Source organism: Crinia signifera, chromosome 6 (genome assembly GCF_055691185.1).
Source record: "Crinia signifera chromosome 6, ASM5569118v1, whole genome shotgun sequence".
In the NCBI taxonomy this organism is placed as follows: domain Eukaryota; kingdom Metazoa; phylum Chordata; class Amphibia; order Anura; family Myobatrachidae; genus Crinia; species Crinia signifera.
This window is the reverse complement of record NC_139222.1, coordinates 65,104,183-65,130,029: the sequence shown is the minus strand read 5'-3', so window position 1 is coordinate 65,130,029 and position 25,847 is coordinate 65,104,183. Positions and strand designations below refer to the sequence as shown.

The 25,847-nt window shown below is 47.2% G+C and overlaps 2 protein-coding genes across 6 annotated transcripts in view; one reads left to right on the top strand and one right to left on the bottom strand.

Annotated features, from left to right (window-relative positions):
• The window catches only part of LOC146007665 (uncharacterized), a 77,087-nt gene extending 62,333 nt beyond the window's left edge, over positions 1-14,754 (top strand). Inside the window, exons 1-3 of one of the 4 annotated variants that reach the window (XR_014444382.1) lie at positions 3,125-3,525; positions 3,700-3,829; positions 7,598-8,122. Coding sequence is in view for 3 of the 4 variants with exons in the window: in XM_083146170.1 (XP_083002296.1) it covers positions 11,410-12,603 (1,194 nt within the window). In the remaining variant the exon portion in view is untranslated. Of the gene's footprint in view, positions 1-3,124; positions 3,526-3,699; positions 3,830-7,597; positions 8,123-11,301 lie in introns of those variants that run through there. The other 3 variants (XM_083146168.1, XM_083146169.1, XM_083146170.1) reach the window with 3 other exon arrangements.
• A 9,016-nt stretch (positions 14,755-23,770) lies between these two features.
• Positions 23,771-25,847, bottom strand: part of CALY (calcyon neuron specific vesicular protein) — a 43,211-nt gene continuing 41,134 nt past the window's right edge. For both annotated transcript variants that reach the window (XM_083146161.1, XM_083146160.1), the window contains exon 5: positions 23,771-24,164. In XM_083146161.1, coding sequence (XP_083002287.1) covers positions 23,970-24,164 — 195 coding nt within the window. In that variant the 3' untranslated portion in view covers positions 23,771-23,969. The remainder of the gene's footprint in view (positions 24,165-25,847) is intronic.

The following is a 25,847-nucleotide window of genomic DNA, read 5'->3' as shown; positions in this document are numbered from 1 at the left end:
GAGGGTGCAGCAGGGTGGATTGCAGTAGTGTGCAGCAGGGTGGGTGCAGTAGGGTGGGAGGGTGGCTGCAGGAGGGTGGGTGGCTGCAGGCATATTGCATAGCAGCACAGCGCGTCTCTCTCCCGGACACAGCGGGGGAGCTGCGAGCGTGCAGGCGGTGCGCACATGGACACACACACTGACAGGGGGGGCTGGCAGGTAGCGGGCGGGCGAGATGGCGGTGCCGGCACAGACACAGCTCCGGCGCCATGCTATCTTCCTGCGCCTGGAGCGTGTGCTCCACCGGCACCGCCCTCACTACGCCTCTGGTTGCTGTTGGAGTATAGTTTTGCTACACATGCATAGAGTCTGCATCAGGTTATGTTGACATTTAGAACATCAACACAAGAATGTTGTTATTGATTATATAATGACTTTGTCCCATACTTACCAACTTATTGCCCCGCCCCCATGACAGGCTGCAGCATCAATTTGCGGGTCCGTGGATGGGGGGAGGGGCTAAAATGACGCGAATCACAGCATTTTAGCCCTGCCCCCTCCCCGCGGACCTGCGAAATTAGACCGCGGGGAGAGGGGGAGCAGGGGCTATGGTTAAAAAGCGGGAGACTTGCCCAACTTCCCATTCTGGGAGGGTAGGCAAGTATGCTTTGGGTACTTATGTAGTATGTGGGCGTCCGATTTAGAAATCGGGTCGGATCGGGCGCATCGCATGCGATGCGATGGTCCCGATTTTTCCATAGGATTCAATGTTAAAATGGTCTGAGTCCATTTTAACATAGAATTCAATGGGAAAAAGGGGTCCTTTTCCTTTCCCCACTATCCAAGTGGGCATGGAGTTGCATATAAACCTGTGGCGAGTGTAGCGAGCCACCGAGGCCGAAGCGTGGCGAGCGGACACAGAATACGGTACTTGTGGAGTATCACAGCTCCCACGATGGCCATCGCACATGAAAAAATCGCATCGCATGTGTTTTTTAACAGAAAAGCATCCAAATGCATTGAAATTAGTATCAAACATGTTCAATGGCCCCCAAATGTCATTTTTGAGGGTGTACCACCCCCACTATCAACGCGAACCCGAAGCATGGCGAGCGCAGCGGTACGCGTCCTATGACCTTTTCATACCCCCACTATCCACGTCGGCGTGGAGTTGAGAATAGAAAGTGTGGCGAGCGTAGCGAGGGGACACGGATACCTTCACAGGTATACGCGTCCCCTCGCGGGCTTCACAGGTATCCGCGTGCGCTCGCCATGCTTCGGGCTCGGTGGCTCGCTGCGCTCACCACACTTTCTATTCTCAACTCCACGCCGACGTGGATAGTGGGGGTATGAAAAGGTCGTAGGACGCGTACCGCCGCCGCTCGCCACGCTTGGGGTTCGCGTTGATAGTGGGGGTGGTACAGCCTCAAAAATGACATTTGGGGGCCATTGAACATGTTTGATACTAATTTCATGCATTTGGATGCTTTTCTGTTAAAAAAACGCATGTGATCGCATGCGATCAAATCGCATGCAATGCGATTGCATGCGATTTTGTCAAAAACGTTTTTTTAAAAAAGGCAAAAATCGCATGCCATCGCATGCCACTATATATGGCATGCGATGGGAGCCGTGATAATCCACAAGTACCCAGAATACTTTTTTAAAAATCTGCGTCCGCTCGCCACGCTTCGGGCTCGGTGGCTCGCTACGCTCGCCACAGGTTTATATCCAACTCCATGCCCACTTGGATAGTGGGGAAATGAACAGGACCTTGTTAACATTGAACCCGATGCAAAATCGCATCGCATGCGATATCGGATGCGATTTTGCCGAAAATCGCGTCGAATCGCATCTGATTGTATGCCTTAAGGTAAGGCATACAATCAGAAAATCGGGCGCCCAGATACTACATAAGTACCATGCCTTGGCTGTTTCCTTACCTTGGCTGTGGTTAGGGCTAAGGTTAGCATTAGGATGTAGGGACAGGGGTGAAATCAGATTAAAACTCCCTGTCACCGTGCCAACTGTTGACTTTCTCTCAATGCTTAAATAACATCTATGTGAACATTCTGACTATTGACTTTCAGAACATGTCGTCATTTTGAATGTAAACATTTGGCGAAACACCCTGCATCGGGCTATGTGTGCACAACTGACAATAGACAACGTACAGGTTTTTCATGTATTCATAGCTTAGTAATATCCCACTTACAGGATATCCAAACTGAACAGAGTAAATATTCCACACAGTGACGCCCCTGTGCTCTGTTACACCTGGCTCCTTCACGGTTACATGAGCCAAATGCTGCACACTACAGTTCAGTGGCCGGTTACTGCCAATGGTGAGCAGACATCTAGTACCCCTTTCACATCGCACCTGGGATTTGGACATGGGTCCATCCCGGGAGCGATTATCATAGGGAGGGGGTGGGGGGGGGGGGCAGAGCGGCAGCGTTTCATTGTGGTATACGGTCACTAGGTCGACCACAGGAAGTTTGACATACATTGGGTCGGCCCCTGAAGGTCAACGGTCATTAGGTCGACACCCTCAAAAGGTCAACATGGGTCTAGATAGACAGGGTAATTTGGTCGACGCAAGCAGTAGGTCGACAGGGGGAAGGTCGCCAGTCAAAAGGTCGACATGTGCCGACAGGCGGTATTTCACTCCCTACCATCCACTAGGGCATGGACAGAGAAAAAAATAGTGTGCTTTGCACCGTGCCCAAAAGCATGGCGAGTGATAAGAGGGTGTCAATGTCGACGGTGTCGACATTCGGAACAAAATAAACCATGAAAAATCCATGTCGACCTTCCCCATTTCGATGTAATACTTGTTTCGACCTAGTGACCTATGTCAACTTTTTTAGGGTGGCGACCTAAGGCGTGTCAACTTTCAGTGGTATGTCGACCTATGGTCGACCCTATGAACCACACCCATCATCAGGGGAGGAGGCAGCGAGCGCTTGGAGGTGCATTTGCAGAATTGCATGCAAGTTATTTGATTGGACCCTCTCCTTGTAAGAAATCTGGCACCTGAGCAGAAAGACAGCAAACACTTTGCATAAAGTCTCTCCTATTTCTGCACAGGTACCAGCAGCCCCTGCTGTGAGTGCACATGCTCCACCCACTTACAAGAGGGGAATTCTCCATCTGCAATGATGAGGTGGAACTAGTTCAAACCTCAGCTTTACTCTGCAGAGTAATTACAGTATAACAGAGAAGCATTATCGCCTCGTTTGAGGGGGGTGACAAAAACCCTACCACTGGCCCTGACTCTGCCATCGAAACCACCCCCTCCACCTTAAGCAGAGGGAAATGAGTTCCCCAACCTCTCCAGGATCCCTTTAAGCCCTGCCCTGCACCCATTGCAGCTAAATCACTGAGGCATACAAAAGTAATATATTATGATTTTGCTTCCTGTTTTCTTAAACTGTTGCCAAACCAGCCTGGCGTTCAACCTTTTTGTGCAGACATACAACTACAGGGAGGAATCCCAAGGCTTACACATCTCTGGCGCTTTCATATACAGAGTTTCCAGTTCAGGCAAGTACAACAATAATATATACAAATTAGCATGTAACATTACTGATCTGCGTAAAATACTGAAGCTGCTTTATACTGTAAATATTTGAACAGTTGGATTTTATACCATATTTTCAGATTTTCTATTTCAAAATGATGATAACTTATGAGGCCTACATATTTTTTGCGATTCAGGGGCATTTTGTAAGCGATCTCATGACATTCAGGGCCTGCGCCACCACTATGCAGGACTAGACATTTGCCTAGGGCGCCAGCCACTGGAGGACCGTACTGAGCTGCCGAGGAGAGGTACCATAGAGAGCAGGTGAGTCAGTGAGCTTCCCTTCCCTCTCCCCCCAGCCCCCATCCCGCCCACGAATCAATGCTGCCCCCCCCCCACCCCTCCCCTCTCTGGACGCAGTATCGCCCCACCCCCGTGCTGCAGTATCGTCCACACCCTTCCCCCCCTGCTGGAGCGCAGGTACTGCCGTGCTGAAATACCCCCCAGAGGGGAGCGGGCGGGACGTGGGGGGATTTGCCTGGGGCGGGCGGGGGACTTGCACTGGCCCTGAATACATTGCTTAATAAATGCCCCTACATTGCTCTGTGTGTAAGGGCATAGCGATGCACGGCCCTGCGTGACGCTATCGCCGGGGGATTAATATGCAATATGCTGATAAATGTAATTAATCACCGGGGTCGCCAGGGTCAGCAGAGAACACTGGTCCTGACAGATCGCTCAGCACACAACGCTGACATCACTGTGTGCTGAGCGATCTGAGCAATCTAGCATTGCTCAGGATGCTCGGCATTGTCATTAAGGGGGTTATTTTGGTTAATTCCCTCGGATGCGAATCCACATCCTTGCGAGTGAACGAGTACGCCGGCCCATCATTCGCAAAGCGCATACCTTCGCACTGGCTGCGAATGGATGTTTTAAATAAACATCCATTCGCAGCCTGCGGGGTAACATCCACATCATGGGGCTGCACAGATAGGCCCTTATTCTGATCTGTTTGCAGTACAAATTTATTTGGAAAATGGGCAAAACCATGTGCACTGCAGGTGGGGCAGATGTAACATGTGCAGAGAGAGTTTGGGTGGGGTTTGTTGAAACTAAATACTGGCTGCATTATTTTTACACTAAGATTAGATTAGATTTCAGTTTCAACACACCCCACCCAAATGTAACTCTCTCTGCACATGTTACATCAGCCCCACCTGCAGTGCACATGGTTTTACCCATTTTCCAAACAAATTTGTACTGCAAACAGATCCGAATAAAGGCCATAGTATAATGGGTAGCATTACTCCCTCATAGCATTGAGGTCATGGGTTCGATTCCCACCATGTTTCTAATTGTGCGGAGTTTGTATATTCTCCCTGTGATTGCGTGGGTTTCCTCTGGGTACTCCGGTTTCCTCCCACATTCCTAAAATATACTGGTAAGCTAATTGGCTCCTAACAAAAAATAACCCTAGAATGTCTGTGTGTGCGTGCACATGTGGTAGGGAATATAGATTGTAAGCTCCACTGGGGCAGGGACTGATGTGAATGTTCAAATATTCAGAATATTTGTGCGCTATATACTGTAAGAAACTGTTAGTCGCAACCATCGAATGATTTATGTATTATTGAATGTTGTGGAATGTGCAGACAGATCTATAGCCCCGTACACACGGGGAGATATATTGCTCAGCCATATATTGCTAGCAATATATGGCTGAGCAATATACAGTATTGCACAGTTGCTCCTTTTGATCAGCGACCAGAGATGGTCGCTGATGAAAGGGAACCTCTGCCAGCGGTGCCACAGAGGTAATCAGCTGGTCGCAGGAGCAAGCTCATGCGACCAGCAATTAGAATGGGGCTGAAAACGGGAGCGCGCACCCGGCAATTTATCTCCAGGGCACACTCCCATCACTGGCAATATGGTCGCCTGCGCCCATATTTCCAGCGATTTCAGCCCCTATCGCCCCCGTGTGTACACAGCTTAAGGTTGCTCAGAGCAACCTTAGATCTGCGTGCACATTCGGAGGGAAGTTGGAGGGCAGCTGACATCCGGTGAGGTCAGTGCAGCCCCCAGCACCCGCATCATTGGCCCATTAGCATGAGATTGCCCAAAACACTAACACCAGTCAATCAAAACAATTGATAACCAACTAAAAACCACAAAGGTTTCCACTTTAACTTTAAACCTCTGATCGTCTGATGTTCCCACCATTTTGCCCCTAACAAATGAAACCCCCCCCCCCCTTCTCCCCCTCCCCTTGGTACCTGAAATAACCAGACGGAGTCATGTATTTTTGGCGAATTAGTGGTCACATTTATTAATTTGCTTACAAATATCTACTGTTACTTGCTTCTGTGGCTAAGATAAGCACTGCGGTCCACCAGCCCTGTATCGTAACTGAATCAAGCTCCCCGGGGGGCCAGGGACCCCTTCTCGCAACTTAAAACCTGTAACCACCCGTGGTCACCCTTCACGTTGCCCCCCGACGCCAGGCCTTGGAGCTCTTCACCCCCTTAGCTGGGGGGTGCCTCCACTTCCTGGCGCCATTTTGGCTGGCCCGCAGTACTTCCGCCTCTGTTAATATATGTTCTATTAAAACATAATTCTGCTTGCTGTTCGTTCTTCCTTCATCTTGGGGTGGGCGGGTGGGACAAACACTTCTCTGGTATTCTGCTCCTAATGACCCCCCCCCCCTTATACCTGGCCTTCCTTAAGTATGGTGATACGCCCTGGGGAGGGGTCACATACCTATTTCTTCTCCTTCCCTCCCCCTTATTACCTTCCCACTATCCCTACTGTTCCCCACTGCATATGGGAGTACAATTGGTAATGGAGCCCATCCTAATAGTTTATTGTCTCTCGGGTCTAGTCGACGCTCGCTCTCTTTTATCTTGACTACGCATACAGAAGGTGATGACACTCCCCTGGAAAGGAGGTACAGCAGATATAAGCAGTCAACAAAGGTGAGAGCACCTAAAACCAAGAACTCTGAGATCCACGCCAAAAACAGTTGACCTTCCATTCTTTTCTGACTTTAAGCCATCAAAACGCAAAAAAAAAACAAAGCAGAAAAAAGGGGAAAAGAGGAATAAAAGAGGCTAATCCAGGCCCCCCAGGATAAAACTAAACTCATATCCTTCCTTCTCATAGGACGATATAATCACCTGATGCCCTACATAGGCCTGCCCCCAGCTTCTGAGGCATAACACACTCCGTTCCCAATCTGTCATTTCACTTCTACTTTCAAGTATATAGTTACATTGTTCTACACATATTTTTCTCATTTAATGTTTGCCATTTTGCTGTTTTACTAGCAGGTAGTGTAATGTGTATGTAAGCTTCCTGTAGCAGTGACTTTACTGTACATTTCAATCCTCCTCTGGTGTTCACTGATGGCCATAAAGACCAATTGCCTTGGTAACATATTAACTCCCCCTGGTGCCACCTGTAAGCATTTTAGTTCAGAATTGTATTTTCTATAGGTATCAAATGTGTTCCTACCTACAACTCTTTCATATATACCTATGGAAATCATATAGTCTAAAACAGGGGTGGCCAGACTTTTGTAACCCGGGATCTACTTTGTGTACACTAACGTTCCGGTGATCTACCAGCGTCTCTTCCTGGGCCATATATTGCACTCCCAGTGCAAAATGTCCCTTACACATTATGCCACATGGTATGAGCCAAAAGTTACATTATGCCACATGGTACAAGCCAAATTTCACTTTATGACAGACGGTACGGGCCAACATTAACATTATGACACACGGTACTGGCTAAAACTTGCATTGTGACACACGGTGCTGGCTAAAATTTGCATTATGACTCAAGGAATCAGATCAACAGTGTCCACTAACCTAACACAAAGGGGGACCTATGCTGTGCCCATCCATCCTGCTACCTTGTGGTGACAAAAAACTAATTTCAACATAAACCCCATTCCCTAGCCCCTTAGGACTGTGCCCCCCACCCCTCCCACACACACACACACACACACACACACACACACACACAACCCAGTACAATTTCCATGAAGAAATAACATAATTAAACTGAGATGAACCCTTTTCTCCACAGCAAACACATGTAAAGTGAAATAAAATTACCGCTGCTGCCACTGTATGCTGCCCACCACCGCTGAATGCTGCTGCCCACCGCCGCCACCGGTCAGCGTTTCCGCCTTCGTCACTCAGCTTCCCATCAGGCTGCCGAAGCTTCTCAGCCCTTGCAGTGCGTGGGTGCACACGGTGACATCACCCGTGCTTCGCGCAATGCATTACTGGGACCGCTGAAGCCAGAAGAGTCTTCAGCAGGTGAATACCTAGGGAAATGATCGCGATTGACGTAATGGCCACCTCTGGTCTACACCTTGCAAAAAGTCATAAATCTTACTAAAGACCCATACACACTTAGCGATTTTCAGCTGAAAGTCTGCAAGTGTGTACGGGCCACAGATGCGCAGCTAGCGATGATGCACGCTCCCGCATCATCGCTAGCAAAGTGGGCCATCTGCTGGTTTTACCAGCACGTCTAACAATGGTGTCTCATATTTGAGCCATCATTGTTAGGTGTGTACGGCAGCCGGGCTGAAAGATGAGACTTTCAGCCCGGCTGACTGCCTGCTCCCTCCACCTGATCTCCACCTGATCCCTGCCTGTCATACTCACCACCCGCCCGGCCGCCCTCCCAGTGCATCCGTCTTGCTTGTCTGCCTGGCTCCAAGACACTGACTGCAGCCTGCCCCGCCTCTCCAGCACTTCTCGCCCGCCCCCCCTCCAGCCCTGCTCGCCCCACCCTCCATACACTGGCCACCAATGTTTTTTTTTTTTTTAAGTCAGCAATATATACATTGCTGGCACAGGCCAGCAATGTATATATTACTGACACCACTGGGCACCAAGGATATGTATAAGCCAGTAATATATACATTGCTGGCACAGGCCAGCAATGTACATTTTATTGGCACCACTGCCCACCAGGGGTTAAAGTGAGCCGGAATGGGGCAGAACTGCGTTCCGTCCGTCCGTCCGCATCGCTGAAGGAGACACAGTGCAGAGTGGTTGGAAACCCGGATGTCTCCGAGAAGGTCCATCCGTCCATGGCTCAGCTATTTCAAACAATGCGCCAAGTCGCGAGACGGCAACAAATCAGGAGCTGCTGGGCCGTGAGCACCGATTGGCTCGCGAGTCGGTGAGTCATTTCAAATAGCCGCACCACTCTGGACCCGCTCTGAGACATCCGGGTTTCCCACCGCTCTGCCCTGCTGTCTCCTTTACCACACAGTGCAGAGCACGCAGTAACTTCCCCTGGCACTGGGCATGTTACCCCTGGCACTGGGCATGTAATACCTCCACCACCTCACCAGGACCACTTTAAGCACTGCTGCGCACCAATGTATAGTAATAATAGTCAGTAATGCAAACACTGCTGGAGCAGAACAGCAATGTATACGATACCGCTGCCACTGGCCACCAATGTATATTTTTTTATGGCGGTATTGTATACACTGCCGGCACAGGTCAACAATGTATATGTTTCCTGCCGCCACTGCCCCCCAATGTATATTTTGTTATGGCGGTAATGTATACATTGCTGGTGTAGGTGAGGAGATTTCTCCCTATGTGCTTGGCAGCAAATTAAATCGTAGTTGTGCACATGGGCGGGATTTTGCCCAGTCGGAAGCAGAGTTGGATGGTGTTTACCTGTTCGCTGGGCTTCGAATATATACAGCCCTGCGATCAGTTCTGAATCAGGCCCTAAGAACAGAAATGCACTGAATAAAATGGCCGCTGTTCCCACCCTTGGCATTCAAACCCAGCCCATTATGTAAATATCCCATTATGTAAATAGCCTTTTATATGAAAGATTTTCTGCAAAGTCTTTAGCCTCAGTGTACGCACTATTTTCGGGAAAGATATATCTATCAGAGTCTTTTGAAATTAAAATCTTCTAGTGTGTATGGGCCATTACTTCTGTCTTCCTGCCACAATTGTACTACCAAGCACTAGAATAACACACTAAGGATGTAGCACCCAAAGAAAGCATTACCCACCAGCCCCAAGCTCTGGATGCATTGTATTCTGGAGCATAGGCCCTTATTCTAGTTCACTCTTTCTGACAAATTCCTTCTTAGATGGACAAAACCATGTGCACTGCAGGGGAGCAGATGTAAAATGTGCAGAGAGAATTAGATTTGGGTGAGTTATTTTGTTTCTGTGCAGGGTAAATACTGGCTGCTTTATTTTTACCAGGTCCTCCATTTTATTTATCAACCTCTTGTGTGGTACGGTGTCGAAGGCTTTAGCAAAATCTAGGAAAATCACATCTACAGCGTTTCCATTATCAAGGTTTTTGCTAACCTCTTCATAGAAACCAAGTAGATTAGTTTGGCATGAACGAGATTTCACGAACCCATGTTGGTTATTAAACTATGAAGGTCTAAATATACCTGGATACCAACTCTTAAAAATCCTTCAAATAGTTTACCCACTATTGATATTAAACTAACAGGTCTGGTCATGGTACATATGGAAATGTCGAGAGAGAAAAAAACAAAACAAAAAAAAAAACTTTTTTTCTTGGTTCTTCTTACCACATTTTAAGCCAGGTACACACCTATTGATTTATCTATCCAATCTGTCTGGTGTGAACAAATGCTGCGGCTCTCTTTGATGTTCATTGAGGCGGCGCATGAGCAGTAGCACAATATCTATTGCAAATACGAATAGGCTAGTATTACAGCAGGGACAGGGATTGGACGGGATAGGGGTTCATCTCAAGCTCTGTCCCGGCAACCTGAATTGTTACATTCATCATATAGTTTTCCGATATTACATCACAATCAAATGTCAAATACGAAGTGTGGTAAATTGGGCCTTTGGCCCATGAAATGTGACTTCTGTGCTTCAACAGAAAACAGACTTCATAATAGATTTTTTTTTTTATTGTATTCAAATGTACAAAACTGCCTCTCATTGGATGCAATTATCATATTGTCATTGCTTTAACAAGTAACCACTTTAGAAGAGCAATTCCATATGCATATAAAATTTACCTGCGCGATTTCAGCAAAACTTACATAAAACACAGCCCGCCCCCCTGCTAAATGCTGAATGTCCTCGCAGCACTGCGAATGGATGTTTTGCATAAATATCCATTCGCAGGCTTGCGTGCGGACCCAAAATCATTAGATGGTCGCCAACGATACAGTGATTTCTGTAGCGCTCACTAATCTAAGTCAGTCAGTGACTTAGATTAGCGGCACCCTGCTGCAAGAACAAGGTGGGCAGCTGTCACCCGGTGTGGGTGCCTGCAGAGAAGACCTACACATTAGCATATTTGCTTATGCGCAGATCTTCAACATCTAACTCCCCGTATGAACGTACAAACCAGAATCACCCCCTATATGCAAAAGGCCCGCATATGGTATATCGTATGCACTCCTGCTGTCCGGGATGCTGGTGGGGAGTTCAAGGGAAGTCGAATGCGATTTGAACCTTCCGACAAGTGGCACTGATGGATGGCGGCCTTTACAGTATATAACCAAATTCTCAGGCTTACACCAGCATCTGATCTCCGCTACTTCAACATTCCTCGTCGTCAGCTATACCAGATTCTTCACTTATATCTCAGCTAAAGTGTTCTACTCAATGTGCAAACTACACTCCATTATTTCATGTATTTTTATCTCTTAAACATTTTATATTAGAAGACTGATTGTGATGTACATATTAATTCCCGGACAATGTACATATTTATCCTTTATGTAACCTCTCTTACAGGCCTACAGACATGCCAAGATGCCACACTAATATAAGAGACAAAGCAATCCGTGAGAAAGTGCTACATTTATTTCAAAGGAATTTATTTGAAATCCAAGTGAAGTAATCATGAGCTCTAATATGAACCAGTCCATTCCGAAACTTGGTAAGGATGAGAAGTATCATGTCTTCATCAGCTACAGTAGCGGAGACTCTATCTGGGTGACCGGTCTAATGCATAAGCTGGAGGAAACGATTCCCAGTCTGAAGATCTGTTATCACGAGAGGGACTTTGTCCCAGGAAAGACAATAATAGAGAATATGGTTGACTGCATCCAGAGCAGCCAAAAGACTTTGGTGGTCCTGAGTCCAGATTTTGTGCGTAGTCCTTGGTGCCGCTTTGAGGCGAACCTCTCAATGTTCCAGGACTGTCTGGCACACAAAGCCATTGTCCCCATCATGCTAAAACCATGTCCTGTGCCTCTTCATTTCGGTCATTTGACTTACCTTGAAGCTGAAGATGAGCAATTCTTTGAGAAACTGTGCCAGGTGCTTCTAAACAATAATGAGCAAATGGTTCATTCTAAGCTAGTCCATTATCAGCCATCATATTTATATCATGGAAAGACCATTCTCACCTTGCCAGCTGTCAATGAGAGCATGGAAAGTTGGAAGCCTGGGATCTTTTCTTCTGTTCCTGTGCCTGATGCCCTTAGGGCAGTCTTAGGTGACTCCAGAATGTATAAGGAAGCTATTGAGATAATTAATGATATTCCAGTTTCCTGTTCCTGCTTACGTTTTACTACCTGCAAAGTAATGTTGTGTGTTTTATTAATAATTGTATGCATTGGTCTAATATTACTTTCTTTGGTTACTATAGGTACTTATACAAATTTTGTAACATGCATTCCCTTGGTATTGGTGAGTGTATTGCTGATGCCAACTATATTTATCCAGGTTTTATACTGGAAAACAGCTGAGGCCAAGCGAGTCATTGAAAGAATGGCTGCGAAAACAAGTCAAGCAAATCTCATCTTAAGCAAATCTTCTCTTCTGGTTGGCTGTCCTTCCAGAGTCCATATATACTTTGCCTATGTATCATTAAATCAGTGCATGGAGACCTTTCACTTATCATTTGGTCCTGGCAGTACATTGGCCACAGAAATGTGGGAGGCGGCCATTGTCACTTATTCTTCTGACTACGCCTGTTGCCTAGCAAAGAAATATTTCCCCTTTTCTTGCACAGCTCCACCTGGCCACATGGAAGATGGGATTTGCTTCTGTCAGTATGTCGCCACTCAGCTTCTTTTAGAAAACAATTAATACCTGAGAAAATTGTGCTACGCCTAATGCCATGTATCTGTTACTTTGCAATTTGATTTAGCTTGATTTTACTTTAAGGAAGATCTGTGTCAAACCTTCTAAAAACCAGCCGGCTCTAGCTATAATTTACCTAGTAATATGTGGCACAGATGTCATTGATCTAGTACAGGCCTGGCGAACCTGTGGCTCTCCAACTGTTAGAAAACTACATAGCCCAGCATGCCTTGCCAGTGGCAAGGCATGCTGGGACTTGAAGTTTTATGACAGCTACAGAGCCACAAATTGGCCAGGCATGATCTAGTACTGTACATATGTGACACAGATGTGTCTCGATATACATCCCACTTTTAGCAGCATGGCGTAGCGGGACCTCATTACAAACACATTTCATTCACATCAGAATGTGTCCTATGGATTTGAATGGGAGGCCATGGTTTAGCAAGAGCAGGTGTTAGTATGCTGCAACATCCATGCTGCAATGCAAGTGCAATGCAGGAAGGATGTTATAGGACACATCTGTGCATTCTATAAAATGATAGCCAGCAGATGATTGGTCTCTGCCTGTCATCTTTAGAATGTTTCATACATCTCCCCCTAAGTGTCTGTATTGTGATGCTCTGCTATCAATCATTTATTTCATATGCATTAATGCCATATAGGATAGGTCAGACTGAGAGAAAGTATTAAAATACCAAGGGTCTAATTCTGCATGGATCTTTATTCAGAGAACTTGCAAATCAAGTGATTATCGACTGCGACTGTGCATGCATTCTGTACTGCACTCATTGCACATGCGCAAGTGGAAATAGCGTTAGAAAATGCGTATAGATCATTAAGGCAATAGAACTGCCATTTTACTGTTTGGAAGCCGGTGTTTGGGGTGGAAACCTGCCCTTTTCTGCGTGTGGTGAAAAAAACACAAAGTGCCCAGGTATTTTTGAGGATGGTCTGTGACGTCAGTGATGAGTTTGGCGAGCGCAGCGAGCCACCGAGCCCGAAGCGTGGCGAGTGGACGCGGAATACGAGCCCAAAGCATGGCGAGTGGACGCGGAATACGAGCCCAAAGCGTGGCGAGCGGACGCGGAATACATGTTAAGTAATCCGTGTCCCCTCGCGGGGCTCGCCACGCTTCGGGAGCGTGTTCCGCATCCCCTCGCGGGGCTCGCAACACTTTCTATTCTCAACTCCACGCCGACATGGATAGTGGGGGTATGAAAAGGTCGGAGGACGCGTACCGCCGCCCCTCGTGGGCATGCTTCGGGTTGACGTTGATGGTGGGGTGGTGTTAACAATTGGGGGGGCCATTTCACACTTCAGGGTGGGTATTTGGGGTCTGTGGGCCATTTAACATTGTTCCCTATGTGAAATCGGGTCAATTGGGCCATTTAACATTGTTCCCTATGTAAAATCGCGGTAATCGCGTCAGTCGCATCGCATGCGATTTTTTGGCCGCATGCGATGCGACCGACGCAAATTTTTTCCTTGCGATGCCTAAGATCAAAATCGTGGGCGCCCTTCTAGGAAACAAGTACCCAAATTCCCACTGCGAAATCTCACATTAACGATCCCTGCTAAATTAGCCCACAAATCCGCCACCGGTAACAGCTATGTACATATAAATTAGAGATGTGCAGGTTCAGATTTACTCGGATTTGCCCGGAACTCAAAACAGAATCTTATTGGCTAGCGGCTGTCGCATGATATGGAGTCAAATCATGTGACAGCAGCTAGCCAATAAGTAAATCCGAACCTGCACATCTCCTATATATTTGGCTACATCTGTCACTCAAAGTGGGTGTCTGTGTCTATAACGCTCTGTTCCTGGACTTTCCTCTTAATGTGTGATTGCCTTCATCTGTGCTGAACACCTTTCTGAGAAATTAACCTGTTTAAAACAGGTGATGGCAATCATACATTAAGGGGAAGTCTAGAAACAGAGCATTGTGTCCCTCCTGGAGAGGGTCATGTTGGGAGGTATGTGACAGAGAACCAGCCCAGTGAGCCCACAGACAGTGCCAGACACCCACTGCCTTCCCATGTTGCCCAGCACTGCTATTCCACAGCCACCAGGTGAGCGCCCCCTCCCGCGATTTGCGGCAAAACCTCCCCCCCCTCCCGCGAATCGCGGCAAACCCTCCCCCGTGACACCCCCCCCCCCCCCCCGATTCGCAGAAAAAACACCCCCCCCCCGCGACCTCCCTCCCGCGATTCGCGGCAAAAAGAACCCCCCCGCGACCCCCCCTTGCACGATTGGCGGCACCCCCCCTGCGACCCCCCTCCCGCGATTCGCGGCACACACCCCTCCCCCCCCCCCCCCCCCGCAATTCGCAGCAGCCCCAGGATTAAATGGCACATGCAAAACACTGCCATGGCTATGGTCGACAATGAAAAAGGTTGACATGAGTTTTTGAAGATTTATTTTTAATTTTTTAAATTTTTTCATATTCATTGTCATGTGTCGACATGGACACCAATGAAGTGGCACACTTTTGTCAACATTTACATGTGTTGACCTTTCTGTGTTGATTTTTTTCTTGTGGCGATTCGCGTCACACCCCCCGCAACCCCCCCTCCGGCGATTCGCGGCACCCCCCCGCGACCGCCACCCCTCCCGCAATTCGCGGCAACCCCCCACCGGAACCCCCATGAACCCCGCTCTCCCGCGATTCACAGCACCCACCCCCCGCAACCCCCCCCTCCCGCAAATCGCGGCACCCCCCGCGATTCGCGGCAGCCCCAGGATTAAAGGGCACATGCAAAACACTGGCACGGCTATGGTCGACAATGAAAAAGGTTGACATGAGTTTTTGAAGATTTATTTCATTTTTTGAATGTTTTCATATTCATTGTCATGTGTCAACATGGACACCAATGAAGTGGCACACTTATGTCAACATTTACATGTGTTGACCTTTCTGTGTTGATTTTTTCTTGTGGCGATTTGCGTCACACCCCCCCGCAACCCCCCCTCCCGCGATTCGCGGCACCCCCGTGACCCCCCACCTCCCGCAATTCGCGGCAACCCCCCACCGGAACCCCTGTGAACCCCGCCCTCCCGCGATTCGCGGCACCCCCCCCCGCGATTCGCGGCAGCTCCAGAATTAAATTGCACTTGGAAAACACTGACATGGCTATGGTCGACAATGAAAAAGGTTGACATGAGTTTTTGAAGTTTTTTTTTTTCATTTTTTGAATGTTTTCATATTCATTCTCATGTGTCGACATGGACACCAATGAAGTGCCACACTTATGTCAACATTTACATGTGTTGACCTTTCTGTGTTAATTTTTTCTTTTGGCGATTCACGTCACACCCCCCCCACCCCCCCCCCGCAACTCCCACTCCCGCGATTCACGGCACACACACACACCCCCGCGATTCTCGGCACCCCACCCCGTGACCCCCCCTCCCGTGATTCATGGCACACCCCCCGCGACCCCCCCTACCATGATTCGCCGCAACCCCCGCCCCCGTAACCCCCCTCCCGCGATTTGCGGCAACCCACCCCGCGACCCCCCTCCCGCGATTCTCTGCAATCCCTCCCCTCCCGCGATTCGCAGCATCCACCCCCCCACAACCCCCCCTCCTGCAATTCGCGGCACCCCCCGCGACCCCCCCTCCTGCAATTCGCGGCACCCTCCGCGACCCCCCCTCCCGCGATTCGCAGACACCTAAGTTGCAATACAGGCATCTTTCATACAATTCTAACCATATTTCTCATATACAAACGTTCACAAATTAAGGGGGCGCAGCCCCTTACGACGGTGTGAAGAGCGCCCGTAGGGCGCGATGAATCACCTAGTCTCTAATATATATGGTAACTTTTCTTTGTTAAATATTATACTATTATACTAATATAATAATAATATTGTCCATTTCGAAGTATATTCCTGTAAAATATTGACAGATATATCTGTAATTTGTCATTCGTCTATTTGGGACGTCAATATAAACAATTTCATCCTTCTTTTACATTGTATGAACTAGTGATTAATCTATCAAAATTGAACTGTGATCACATAGACATGGAATGGAGATAGAACATGTTTTTAAGCTTTCTATCCTGATTCGATGCCGACGCGTGCTCCCGTTCAGCTGAAATCAAAAAGCCAAATAGACAGGGCAGCAATGATTATATAGTGCAGATTGAATGTAGATAGTATGAATTGTATGTAAATAGCACATGAGTTAGCAAAGATTGCATAGCAGTCTAATCTTATACCCCTTTCACACCACCCAAAATTCCCAAATTGGTCCCACGAACCTTTAACACCAGCGCTAGTCGCAGGTTGTTTGTTCCCCAGGCTGAACCCAGGAATTTTGGCTATGCAATCTTTGCTAACTCATGTGCTTATTAATTGTTTTCATCTCCACCCCTATATTTATATCTCTCCCCCCTATACACTATGGCCCTTATTCCGGTGCCCGAATATAGGAGGTGTGGCTTAGTGAATAGGGGGCGTGGCTTATAACTGCAGCACTCCCGCAAGGCCACGCCCCTGTTTTCACCACTGTGGGGGTATTGCAAGTGCTGTGTGAGCTGCACATAGTGTCTATTCCCCACTACTTTGCAAAGCAGTGCAACAATGTCCAGGGGGCAAATCACTCGGAGATTGCCACGGCGGACATCTTTCGAGTATTTTGTGTCTCCGTTGCAGAGATGCCACAGCGGGACTCCAGAGGGGTAAATATAATGTATGGGTGCAGTGTGTGCGTTGTGGGCCCTCCTGGACACAGGGCCCCATTTGCACCGAGCACACTGCACCCATTATAGAAACGCCTATGATATATACTGTATATCTGCACATTTTGATGCAGACAGGGATGTTAACTTCTGACTACTAAGTAGCCTGTAGTACATCAGTATATGCTGTATTTTAGCTTTAAAATCCACTGTCAATCTGCAGCAAGTCCCATTGTAGATCACCAATTAATACATCTTTACCCATGTGTTTTGGGAGCGCTCAGTGCAATAACACCATCCCCTTCCTAATCCTTTCTCTGAGTTCACATGCCAACATTAGATGGCCATCTTGTTTTCTCTCCAGAATATTATTGCAAAGGAGATAATGATCTGCGTTTGTTATTATTACCAGCAATACAATATTTATTAATTTATTATTACCAACATTATTTATTTATATCAGGGATGGGGAACTTTCAGCCCTCCAGCTGTTGTTGAACTACACATCCCAGCATGCCCTGCAGCATAGCCAAATAGCAAAAATGTAGCAGAGCATGCTGGGATGCATAGTTCAACAATACCTGGAGGGCCAAAGGTTCCCCATCCCTGATTTATATGGTTCCATAGTACCTTACAAAATGAAATGCATAAACAAAAAAAACTTACATTATCTACCCCATTGTCTTGTACTGTATTAAGCCTGACGAAGAGATAAACTGGAGATAAAGTGGAAGGAGATAACGCACTAGCCAATCAGCTGTGTTTGAAATATCACAGTTGGGAGTTGATTGGCTGGTGCATTATCTCCTTCCACTTCATCTCCAGTTTATCTCTTCACCATGCTTAATACATCTGCCCCAATGTATGTAAACTTTGCTGAGTCAGGGGAGAGGACAATGTGGCAGAAACCGAGGGTTAGGTGTCATTGAAGGCAGTATGGAGCAGGAAATAGTTAAAGAGAGGCAAAAAGTACATGAGAGTAGAGGGCCTTGCTCGTGAGGGCTTACATTCTGAAGGGCAAACAGACCGGGGTGGACATATATGGGGTAGAAGTATTAGATAAAGGTGAATAGCGAAGATACATGGTTAAAAAGTTAATTAAGTTGCTTATAGAAAAAGAAAAAAAAACACTTGAAGCTGTCGTAATTACCTAGTTAGTAATGTTGTACAAAATAGTATAATAATTGAAAACAAGGAAGTTTCTGGCTCTCACTCATGTTACACTGAACTAGAACAGACAAGGGGCCTTATTGAGACCGGATCGCAAGTTAATAGCCACCGCCCAGACAGAGAAGAAAATTCGTCAATATGAAATTCATAGACCACCCAACGATTTCCCCAGTCTGTGTAAATGTGGGCAATGAGGCACACACACGGGGGGATATGAAGGCTGTTTCTGAGAGCTCTGACTAGATGGTTTAGAAATGAAGCACAGATCACTCAGAGTGTATACCCCCCGGCAACAATGATGTGCAATCCCAAGCATCACCATAGCCCCATTACATGTATACAGCATACTGAATAAATGTAGTCTTCGCCAGTGTTCTCTCACCGAGGAACTCCATAAAAATGGACAGTTACCATGCCCATAGGCGAATCTAGGGGGTGGTCTGGGGGTGCACAGGACCACCCATTAGTCCATTTTGTAGCTGAGGGATGGGGCTTTCCAACGAGTCCAGCCCCATGTCTCTAGCCCCCTGGGAACCGGAGATACGGCCAGGCAAAGCTGGAACATTTTCCCTATAGGATAACATGGGAACCGCTAATTCCGACCCCCACCCAGTTCAACGGCTGCCAGTTCCCCCTTTGGCATCACTGAAGCTCGAGGTTGATCTCAGTCGAACCCAAATCGCTGGGCCTTAAATCTGATACCAGGCTGGATCCATATGGGTTAATTGGTTCCAGGGTTATTGAGGTTAAACCGTTTTTTTTATTTCTTAAATGTAATTTCATGACTGTTTATGTTCTTTGTGGTCAGATTTCTCTGGAACCAAACTGCCCAGTTTCACGGGACCAAAATCATTCGAAGCCAACTCAAAAGTTCTTCAATATGATACTGGTCTCATGTAAATGGGTTAGTTGGTTCCGAAGATATAGCTGGTTAATTAAAGGTGGGTAGGGAGTGGGGAGTGGTTGTCTCTCCCCCTCACACCAGAAAATGCAGGGACTAGGCTGGTGTATAAGGGGTCAGCCTGGGAATGTCCCTGCATGATCCTGGGACCATATTCCCGGGTAAATCCCTGCATTTTCTGTTGTGAAAGGGGTATCATTTCAAACAGCCGAGACCTGCAGTGCTCTGAATACAGCCGGGCAGCCCCCTGCTCTCTGCCCAGCTGTCAATGACTGTCACCCCTGCAGCTTTTGCTCCAATTCTTCTCCCCGCTTTCACCTCAGCCCGCCCCCCCCCCCCCTTAATCATGTGGTGGCGGCGCCCGGTGTGTTCCCCCGATGTCACGCACAACAACAGCGTGCACAATATTTAAAAAGGCCACTCGGCTAGAGGGGACACCAGGAGGGGAGTGGGAGCGTGCTCTGTGCTGCACTCTGCTACTTTCCCCATAGAAGCAGCTGCACCGCTCTCCATCTCTCCCTGCAGCAGCAGCGAAGGGTCATATAAAAATTTACTGTAAGTGCCACCTTTGGGGGCATTGCTTAAGGGACGCTACAAGTGGCAGTATGTGGGGGCATTACGCATAATGTGTGGCTTAATGTGTAAGGGGCATTACGGTGTGCAGCATCATATGTAAGCGGCATTATGTGTGCAGCATCATGTGTAAGGGACATTATGTGTAATGGGTACTATGGTGTGCGGCATCATGTGTAATGGGTACTATGGTGTGCGGCATCATGTATAATGGGTACTATGGTGCCATCAAGCAAGAACCCCCTAGCAATGAGCACGTAGGTAAGCAGCACTTATGTGGCAAATATGTAATGGGCATTACGGTTTGTTATATAGTATGTAATGGGCATCATGATGTGTGGCACAATGTGTAATGGGCATTATGGTGTGTGGCCTTATGTGTAATTGGCATTATGGCATGTGGCTTTATGTGTAATGGGTATTACGGAGTTTGCTAAAATGTGTAATGGGCATTACTGTGTATGGTCTAAAGTGTTATACCACACCCCTTTTTGTGATACCACGCCTCCTTACCATGAGGTCACGCCCCCTTTTTGCAGCGCGGCTATGCCGTGCAAAGGTCCCCCTGCTATTATGTCTAGATCTGGGAGCACCCATTACCATCATTCTAGATTCGCCTATGACCATGCCCAAACGCCAGCTTTCTGATTGTGGGGAGATTGCGATAACAATCCTTATGCAATTTCTGTTGCTATTTCTCCTCGCACATGCCTGATGCGAACCTAATGCATGCGCAGTCATTTCATAATCGCTCAATCTATCTGTGAATTTACACAGGTCTGAAATCAGGCACAAAAATCTGTATAAATGCACAATAGCACTAGGATTTCAGGTGATGATGATATTATTTGCTGTAGTTTACAGCAGCTTCTTTAGGAAGGAATTTATGTTTGTGTTGTGTTTGTGTTTTAAAACCCCAGGCCTCACAAACTCAATACTCTCCCATGCAGTATGTGCGCAAGGTCGCCATGTTTCAGTTATGCTTATGACATCCTACAACTTTCCTATTGCTGACCAAGCACACAGTCATTTCTCAATACAGCAGGTTTTCAGTTCACTTTTCAAAACGCTGAACATCAGCATGTTATCTTGTTTGCTATGATTCCATTACGCACCGACCCAAAGGACTGTGTATGTGTAACAAATAGTAACCAGTGTCTGCAGAGTTCTCAATCCTCTAAAGCAGCTGGACCAGCGCAAAGCAGCACTGTACCTTCTGAATGCTGGATGACGGTCTCCACTGCAGCCTCCAGAGACATAAAACGACCCCTTACGCATCATGCGCTGCAGGGGCCAGGTCTGGACTGTATGGCAGATGACCAGGCTCCTGGATGAGTTATTGGGCCCGAAAAAATCCACCACTTTTATTGACTTGTGGCAGGCATATGTTCCACTTCCAGTGATGGGAGCACTGCTGCATGAGTGGTCAGGGCAGCCGAGGCGTGGCCTTAGTGGGAGGTGACCACGCCCCCAAAATGGTTAAGGAGAGTGGAAAAACACTTTAAAGTCGGGGGGGGGGGGGGGGTTATTGCCCCCACCACCAGCACATACCTACAGCATGTGCTCTGCTGACAGCAGACTCAGCATGAGCGCTCACGCTGTCATTGAGATGCTCATACTGAGCCTGCTGTCAGCAGAGCACATGCTGTAGGTGTGCTGCTACTGCTGCCCGGGAGGGATGGAGGGGGAAGGTATGGGGGGGTTGGACCAGGGCCCCGCCGGGCCCCTCCAGCAATCCTGCAAAAAAACTGTGAGTAATGAACAATACCAGTATTACAACTCTTTATTCATTGAGACAGACGAAAAGTGAGATTTTCGCTCACTTTGCATTACACAATGTAAAAGTGCAAAGTATTCTTTTTTATTTATTTTTTATTATCTGGGGAGTGCTTCTGGTTTTATTTTCCTAAATTCAATTAAGAATAATGCTGTAGTACAGGGAACCTCATGTTAAACTGATTTTGATATGTTAATTTGTCCTAATCCTGTGATAACACATTAAGGTTTTTTAGCTGTGTAAAGCATGTGCACTGATATTATAAAATGCTAATTTCATTGGGATTGGATAGGTTGTGTGCCCATATGATGTAAATTAGAAAAGTGCAGTATTGAATTAACACGCAATATATCCAGCGGTAACAGGTTGAAGTTAAGGGGAACAGCCCATTATTATCACACAAGAGTGAATACACTCCAAAAATATTACATGCAGCTTCCTCAGAGCTTCATCACCCATCATTCACTATGGGAGTGACTATTAAGTAGTGAAAAATCCTACCTCTGGTGAAAACAGCTGTGATTGCTGGATATATAGGATCTGGGATTTCCATGTTGATTACGGGATACCACCGTGCTATCATCTGTGAAATCCAACATCATGAAAGGATTTACTGGCTATCTCTGGTGATTGCCTTTCCCATGCTAATGCAGCCTATGTAATAAGGATCTCAAGATAGCAACAACGGTTAATAATACTAATAAAATGTTATAGGAATACCCCTTTCAAACCCAGTCTCTTAACCGCTGAGGCAATGTAGGTTCTGGTTTGATTTAAAAGGGTCTACCAGAGTTGTGTGTCCTGGCATACCTCCCAACATGACCCTCTCCAGGAGGGACACAATGCTCTGCTCCTGGACTTTCTTCTTAATGTATGATCGCCAGCACCTGTGTTGAACAGGTTCATTAATAAGAAAGGTGCTTCAACACAGGTGATGGCAATCATACATTAAGAGGAAAGTGCAGGTGCAGAGCAATGTGTCCCTCCTGGAGAGGGTCATGTTGGGAGGTATGTCCTGGGTCCTACTATCTGGGTTGTGACTAAGGTCAAACCAGGGACTACTCTGGGTAGTCCGCAGTGTGAAAGTTGGCCCGGGTTATCCAACCCAGGTCATGCTAAAAGTAGCAGAGAGCCAGATAACCACTGCTTGGTGATGTCATCTCCAAGCACCAGTCCAGGGACTACCTGCCAATAACCCATGTCCATTGAGAACATGGTTTCAAGCAACTATGACAGGATGTTAAATGATGTTCAATAACCCAGATTAGACCTAGGTTTTTAGTCTGAAAGGGTATTATTTAAACTAGTGCTTTCTAATTCCAGTCCTCCATGTTCACTAACAGTGCATGTTTTCAATGTTGTCTGTAAATCTTTTAAATTGTTTCATCCAATGATGATTACACCTGTGCACCAACTAGGAGATCCGGTAAACATGAATGTTAGGAGTCCCTTAGGACCGTTGGAAAACACTGTTGTAAACAGTGCATTTCTTAAACTCAAACACGTTTGTGACTTATTTATTTGTAGCTTGGGCCTCTAAACTAATCTTTATGTATTTTTATTTATTTTTTGGAGAAGTGGAACCAGAAGCAGCAAGGTGTTTTACCACAGATGAGGAAAATCCTACATTGAGGGAAGTCCAGCAGTATTTTGTCCCTCTTGACTTCTAGGATGATGTAGTTGGAAAACACTAGAGTTTGAATTGCTTATGTGATACCACCCACTTAACATGGGAGCCCTCCAGAGATTTATCTGCTAAGTTCAATAGCAATCCCAAGGCTGTATATAACAAAGGACAGTTTTATATACTCTGCCACATATATACGTGCAATGAGAAAAAAACACATCACATGTCATACAACAAAACCAGTTACTGTACATTGAGGCTGTCCTGGAAGTGGCATACAAATAGTTCTTGGCTTCCAGTGAATGAAATCCTGTCTATGACATGCATATAAAACTGTGTGATGTGTTTAAATATGGTTGTGTAGCGATTTATGATTGTTTGCATGTTTTGCGTAGTCCATTTTTATAATGACAAAAAGAAAGCTACACAAAATATTAAATGGGTGAGTGCTTTTATTTACTGTAACGCCAATACACCTTGCTAAGTGGGATGGTGCGTTGGTTTTTATTACATGGAGATGTTTCAGGCAGATTAGTGCATTGTGATAGTAAACACCCTCATCCCTAAATTCAACCCCCTCCCCAATTGCTTAACCTACCCTGACACTTCCGCCCATCCCCACCCTACATAAACTCACTGCTGTGATGCCCCTAATTCTCTTTTGGCCTTTTCTGCCTCCTTGAGGGCATTGATGACAGGAAGCCAAGGAGAAGGCAGTTCTGGGAGGGTCTTCTTGGCCTGGGTGATGGCAGTGTAGAGGGCGCCCCGTGGTCCTGTTTCTTGCTGGGAATAATACATTTCCAGATCTGTTGGAGAGCAGTGCTTGTGCTGTAAGAGATGAGACTCAGTCATACAATTGTCTTCTAGGTAAAAAGCATAACATTATGATTTGCATTATGGGCCAAGGAAAGGCCATGTGTTACAATAGAATGGGTACTTGTTTATTTTCATGGTGGCAGATGCGATATCGCATGCGATTTGATGCGATTTTTGACCTGTTCATTACCCCACTATCCACTACGCATGGAGTTGTCGATATACATTGTGGCGAGTGCAGCGAGGCGAGCCCCGCGGATTATTTTACAAGTATTCCGCGTCCCCTTGCGGGGATCGCTGCGCTCGCCGCGGAATACATGTAAAGTGATCCGCGTCCCCTCGCCACGCTTCGGGCTCGGTGGCTAGATTCGCTCGCCCCACTATATAAAATCAACTCCATGCATAGTGGATAGTGGGGTAATGAAACAAATCGCATCAAATCGGATGCCATATCGCTTCGGATAGGATATTGCATGCAATATCTGCCACCGTGAAACTAAACAAGCACCATAGAATGTTTGTAGCAATATTTTTATATCACCCAGCCAGGGCCGGCGGAACCCGCTCAGCGAGGGATGCAAAGCAAGGAGGCGCCGGCCAGCAGAGGCGCTCTCCGTATTCTGCACCCTTCTCCTGTCAGCTGCCGCTACCTGTGAGACGCTGATGAGGCGCCCGGAAACATGAAGCACCCGGAATGGTGCGCTGAGTGTCGGAGGAGGCATAGCAAAGCTCCGGAGTTACTGCTAACTGCAGTACTAGCAGGAGCCACTAGATGCCCCCATCTCAGTGTGGAGCTCTGCACAAGAGAGATGGCCGGGGAGCCTACAGAGGAGCTGGCTGAGTGAGTTTGTTTTTATTTGTGTGTGTCTGTCTCTCTCTCTCTCTCTCTCTCTCTGTTTTTATCTATCTATCTCTCTATCTATATCTATTATCTCTCTCTGTCTCTATCTATCTATATCTATCTATTAATCTATTATCTCTCTCTGTCTCCTATCTATCTATTAACTGTCTGTCTATCTCTATCTCTGTCTGTCTATATCTTTCTATCTATCTATCTCTCTAGCTCTCTCTCTCTCTCTCTGTCAATATCCCTCATGTATCTCTTTCTGTATCTATCTATCTCAGGGTTTGACAAACCCTGGAGGCCAGGTCGCCACGGCGACCAGATTCTGCATCCTGGCGACCAGATTTTTGGCGGGGGAAGCAGAATCTGGTCATAGCAAGGTGTGCTTGCGGTAGCAGCTTTGCATAACATACTGTATCCACTGCGGCTATTACAAAACCTGGAGCCGGCACCGCGAACCAGTAGTTCCGGCTCCTCGCGCACACAGCAGTAGCAGCTCCGGGCTGCTCCTCCTCCGGCTGGGAGGGCACCATGTACCCGGCAGCTGCCACCACTAACCCCTTGCCGCTGTGAGAGCCCGGCCTCCTGTGCACACAGTAGATTCGGCTGCGGGGCCACCATGTACTTGGCCGCCAATAGCCCCCAGCCGCAGCATCCTCCAGCCAGGGACGGATATAGATCACGATCGCCCTCTTTGCCCACCTCCCCTTGGATGCAGCGCTGCCAGACCAGGAGGAGAAGGCAGGGTCTGCGTGCACCCAGGCCCATCAGATATGCTAAGCCTCTGGTGGTGAAGCTGCTACTACTGGGCACTGGGAAAAAAGTGAGGTGCACACAGTAGAAGGACAGCT